The sequence below is a fragment of the Euphorbia lathyris genome, chromosome 4 (assembly GCF_963576675.1).
Source record: "Euphorbia lathyris chromosome 4, ddEupLath1.1, whole genome shotgun sequence".
NCBI lineage: Eukaryota > Viridiplantae > Streptophyta > Magnoliopsida > Malpighiales > Euphorbiaceae > Euphorbia > Euphorbia lathyris.
This window is the reverse complement of record NC_088913.1, coordinates 34,542,305-34,547,793: the sequence shown is the minus strand read 5'-3', so window position 1 is coordinate 34,547,793 and position 5,489 is coordinate 34,542,305. Positions and strand designations below refer to the sequence as shown.

Here is a 5,489-nt window from a genome sequence, read left to right as displayed (position 1 = left end):
GAGTTTTATTTGAACTTTACCCTATTTTTTAATATATAAGAGATTTATAACCGGTAATGGATACCCTAGAGGGTACTCCCATACCCGGCACATGTATTTGTTTTGATCTCATACTCTTTTTTACATGATACAAATAGTCCAATTAGGATTGGATAGTGTTATGTATCCGTTATCATGCCTATGTGGGAGAGATACATTAGTAATGGAACAAGTATTACAATACGAATACAGATTCCAAGTCAAGCCTCCAAAGTATAGATATCAAGAATGTTGCTTCGTATTCTCTACCTTCAAATAAATAAAGTCAAGATGACCTCTCGTACTTTGCAACAAGGTTCTCTTCAGACTAATAGCCAAATAAATATGCATATAAGAAAACATGTGATATATGTATTTGTGATTTGTCTGTAACACCAAATCACTTGCTCAAAGATGAGCTGAGACAAGGTCTAATCGGATCTAGTCTATTATAATTTCTCAAACTCATCAAAATATATATTTTATATTAAAAAATAAAGGGTAATTAATTTATTAGTCCCTATATTTTGACAAAACACACTGTTTAGTCCCTGTATTTTCAAAAACACATGGTAAGGTCCTTAACCTTTTTCTCAATGAACTGTTTAGTCCTTCCGTCTGTTTGTTAGATTTTTTACCGTTTATGAATTCGGAAATGACTAAATTACCCTTTACTATTTACCTTCAAATTTCAGAAGAGGAAATCCAATTTAGAAGAAGAAACTATTTGTATGGAGAACAAGAAAAAGAGCAGACCCAATGCTTACGAATTTGAACGATTAAGAAGAAAATCAAGAAGAAGAACACTCAAAATTGATTTCAGATGCAGTAGAGTTTAAAGGAAAGGAAAATAAAGGAAAAGAATAACGCAAATCCAAATTGACTAACAGAATCTTCATGAGAGTCTAACGGCAGGAACTAAACAGTTCACCGAGAAAAACGTTAGGGACCAAACAGTTCATCGAGGAAAAGGTTAGAGACTTTACCATGTGTTTTTTAAAATACAAGGACTAAATAGTGTGTTTTGTCAAAATATAGGGACTAATAAATTAATTACCCAAAAATAAAAAATATAACTTGAAGTCCAATACGTATTTATTTTATGTGCAGACTTAAAGTAGACAATTGCAAATGTGAAAAATGAATATCCAAACCAACTAGTGACTGCAACGAACACTCTTAAGCTATTTGGGGAAGTTGGGGAATGCTTTGAAGAGGCACAAACAACATTCTCATCTTATGGTAAATACTAATGCTGAAAGTTGTGCAATCACCAGATGCAAATGCTCATACTCGACATAAAACATTAAACTCAATTGAATCCTAAAGAGCAACATCCAACTTCTAAAGTCATATATTCTGTAAGAGTGACAGAGAGAATCAAACATTACATTTCACGCACTTTAACAAACTTTCATATCAGCAATTCTGATAGGTAAAACTGGAAAACATTCAATGTGAACAGAAATATCATTTCAATCTTCAAATGAAAATGCAAACAGAAAATCAACAATATCAATTCTCGATCAACTTCCATATCCAGATAATAAATTTAGGTAGATTCTATGGTTACTTAGCTTTTAATGGTCAGGTCTTGCAACAAATATTTCATAACCAAAAACATGCTTTTACGATTTGAAAATTAGACAAAATTGTCACTCTGCATAACATTATCTTCATATTAAGGAACAACAAGCCATGCTACATTACCCCTAAAAGTATGTATTCTCATCAAGGACATTCCAAGCAAATAATAGAATCCAGAAGGACGGGTCCTCAGCTTCTAAAAAACTAATTCAACTGTATTTAACCAAAAAGGAAATCACAAAATTTCAAACATTCATGAGTCTGCTATTGTAACCTCGACCTCAACACCAGGTTCAATAGTAATTGAAGTGATCTGCTTGACCACCTCTGGTGAGCTGAAAAGGTCAATAACACGCTTGTGGACCCGGAGCTCAAATCTGTCCCATGTGTTGGTTCCTGCAAATAATACAACAAAACACAATGTCAATAACATTCATGTATAGGCAGGCTACATAAATCATTTCCTAGTTATGCAATCAAAAGCGAAACATGAACAATAAAGATTCAGAAAGTGAAAATATAAGACTTGACATCCGATGCCTTGTCCATATTACACCTAGTAATTTACAAGTTTGGAAAGAACATATATAAGAAAAAACTTTTTAACTGTTGGGACAAATCTAATGATTAAAACTTTCACGTTAGATGAATTCTGATGTTAGGAATTGGTATCAATCAAGAACATGAAGCATGAGCACCAAATTTATTAGGATATTAGGAAAATATAATCAAACTAGCAATTCACTCACTGTTTCCAAATGGAAGCAATGTGCATTGGAAAATGAATGTGTAACCACTTTCGATAAGAATGAAAGCAATTGGCAAATAAATGAAAGAAACAATTAGTTCATCTAAAAAGTAATGAATTATAAAATTTATAAACACTAGCAGTGATTAAATCAAGCAGGCACTGTAGTATATATACATATATAAACATTTATATATATATATATATATATATATATATATATATATATATGTTGCACAGAAACTCTTCTGTTTCGTGTATGTTTCTAATACAGTTTGCTAGCTAATTTTTCTTAGAAATAAGCTATCCCGGTATCCGTTTCCATGCAGCATATATATATATATATATATATAAAATTCTCAGCTTGTCAGTTGCAAAATAGATGCAAAAAGAATTTTATCAAAAAATATCAAGCAGTTTGATATACATAAATGTGGCGAAGCATAAAAAATTGATGATCTACCGAAGATAAAGAAAAAAAAAGCACTGATTCAGCATTTCTATTCTGTTTCTATTCCACAATTCAATCGGAAGCACAATAAATAATGTGGCATACATAGGATTGAAAACTAGAAAAAATCCAATCTCTTATTGTATTATAGGAGTTGATTAGAATACAAAAAGAGATTGGTAACTAAAATTTAGTGGTTAGGTAAATACCTTCACCACAAGGGGATTTCCTGGTGGTAATGTTAAGAACCTTGGTAGGGATTCTCACGGGTCCCTTGACTCTCAATTTCTTTTCCTTGGCACCACGAACCAAATCAGCACATACTATATAACAAACCCAGATAATATCAATCAGTAACATGAACAGCAAAAATTCACTCTACAAAAATACAAGAAAACAGGATTTAATTGAACAACATAATCAAAGATCAAAGCTTAAAACAAAGTAAATAAACGGATTTTCACACTTTTGTTACTTGTAAAGAGAAGAACGGGAAAGAAGAACCTTTTTCGAGGTTTTTGACATTTTTTGATGAGAGAGTGATCCTGATTTTGTGAATCTGGTCCTGGGGCTCCTCCAGACCAGCCTTTACCGGCTTCATTGCACCGTAAGCTGCTGCCATTGATCTCCTAAAATAAGAAAATCACCACAATAAACAAATTAGTACACAGACGAAAACATAAGCAATATTTAAAATAGCGATAGGATCCAATAGCATGCCCGATGCGAAAACAATCTTAAGATACAGAAGATGGTAAGAGAAACCTTAGAGTGATTTGGCCAAAGCTAATGCACTGTGCAGAAGAAAAGAAAACCGCAGCTCGGATTTAGGGTTTGGTATAATTATCTATATATATGATATTGCAGAGGTTGTACAGTATGTCAATTGAACTTGGAGGCTTTTTGCCAATTTCAGCCTCCTAATGAACCGGCCCAATAATACCTCCGGTCCGGTGTGCATTTGTGTACTAAACCCCAAACCAAGAAACGACATAGTTTAGTGGAGGTTAGTTTTGTCTTTTACATTTGTGCTTCTAGGGTTTAGATTGTTGATCATTCTGCTTCTTTCTCTATGATTTCCTTTTCGATTAATTTTGGTTGTTTGGATGTCCATTTTGGTGTTCAAATTTCCTTTTATTTTAGACTTTAAAGGGACGTTTGGTTCGGGGTCTTTAGGAATGGGAAAGGGAATGGGAGGGTTTCATTCCCTTTGTTCTGGTAAGATATCGTCTCCACGAGGATAGAACAAGCGCATATAAATACTTATAAGGATAAGTTGTTGGAGTTTAGTGTCCTAAAGACAAATGTTTTAGGATTAAAATATTAATGAATAAATTGTTTATATAGTCATTTGTTTAATTAGATATATAGCATTAAAATGTAACTATATATAAATGCACAAATCTTTTATAAAGAAAGTAATCCTAAGTTTATTTAAGTAGTTATAAAGTGTTCATACAAGCATGAACTGAGACTATACTTTATAATAGACCAATAGACTTAAAATCAACCCAAGTCAAGTAATATGTTATAGGGGTTGGCATATTACTGTTGAGACTTGTATGTAACAGTGTTTTCTGTCGAGACAGAAAGCTGATCTCACAAGCTTTAGATATTTAGATATCTAGACAGTTACATGGATCCGGTGAAGGAGTTCATTAGAATTGGGACCCGACTTGAGATAACAGCATGGATTAATTTATCTAAAAGTGTCAATTATTCATCTCATTGGTATTAGTAGGTATAACTAATCCTCAGACTCAAACATTCGTTAATTAGTGATTCTGGATTATGGAGTCTGATACTTTGATTTTGTGCAAGCACGATCCAACAGGTGAGAGCCTGGGGTGTGTGAGAGCAGGGTTAGGTATCACACAAAGTAATTGCAGAATAGTTAATGTCAGATTGAGCATTCGTCACTCCCGATAAGTGGGAGATATATCCAAATGGCCGCTTGTGGTGAATTGACTGAAATCCCTGCAAGGTGATAGAGTTAAGAGTAGAAATGAACATTTCACTTAACTTATCTTTCAGAGTGAATTCAACCTGTACAAGTAAAACCAGACTCTTCATTATATGTAACCTTGACACGTTCCATGGTTATAAGGAATTGACCGACAGGATATAGTTGATGAAGGATCGTATACTGTACCTAATACAGAAAGGTTAACGTCAGTTATCAACCTGACTTCTTAATTGCTCTGGGGGAATATCATAGGTTCTACTAGTAACAGCTCGCGACGGTATTCCGTTATATATATGTTGGAATTAATCGTGATGAATAATTTCAAAGGATATATACGGCTAATGGCAATAAAGAACCTAATGGGTCGCATATGGGACTTGGAATCGGAGGACGAAAATGTAATTAATGAGACATTATATATATGGGCCGAAATTTGTAGATTATGTTGGGGTTTAGTGTCCTATAGACAATTTTTCTAGGATATAAACCTAATGTAAATGAATTGTTCTTTATAACATTTGTTTTAATAAGATATGGTTTCATAACTGTATAAAGGCAACCTCTTTTAAAGAACTAAATAAGTCTAATAAAAGGAAATCCCTAAGTTTATTTAAAGTGATTATAAAGTGTTCATACAAGCATGAAGTGAGACGAAACATTATAATAAACTAATAAACTTAAAACCACCCCAAGTTAAGTAATATGTTTTGAATAAGGGA

At 33.1% G+C, this 5,489-nt stretch overlaps 1 protein-coding gene across 1 annotated transcript; it reads right to left on the bottom strand.

Annotated features, from left to right (window-relative positions):
• Positions 1-1,624: 1,624 nt before the first annotated feature.
• On the bottom strand, positions 1,625-3,714 carry LOC136227959 (small ribosomal subunit protein uS10z/uS10x). Its single transcript, XM_066016761.1, has 4 exons — positions 3,570-3,714; positions 3,309-3,433; positions 3,014-3,127; positions 1,625-2,001 (listed from the first exon to the last, which is right to left on the bottom strand). The coding sequence occupies exons 2-4, from the start codon at positions 3,424-3,426 to the stop codon at positions 1,859-1,861; spliced, it is 375 nt and encodes a 124-aa protein (XP_065872833.1). The 5' UTR covers positions 3,427-3,433; positions 3,570-3,714; the 3' UTR covers positions 1,625-1,858.
• Positions 3,715-5,489: the final 1,775 nt, after the last annotated feature.

Coding starts and splice junctions, on each gene's coding strand:
- LOC136227959 (XM_066016761.1), bottom strand. CDS start 3,426: ATGGCAGCAGCTTACGGTGCAATGAAGCCGGTAAAGGCTGGTCTGGAG. Junction 3,128..3,308: donor TGTCAAAAACCTCGAAAAAG/GTTCTTCTTTCC, acceptor TTTGTTATATAG/TATGTGCTGATTTGGTTCGT. Junction 2,002..3,013: donor GAAATCCCCTTGTGGTGAAG/GTATTTACCTAA, acceptor TATTATTTGCAG/GAACCAACACATGGGACAGA.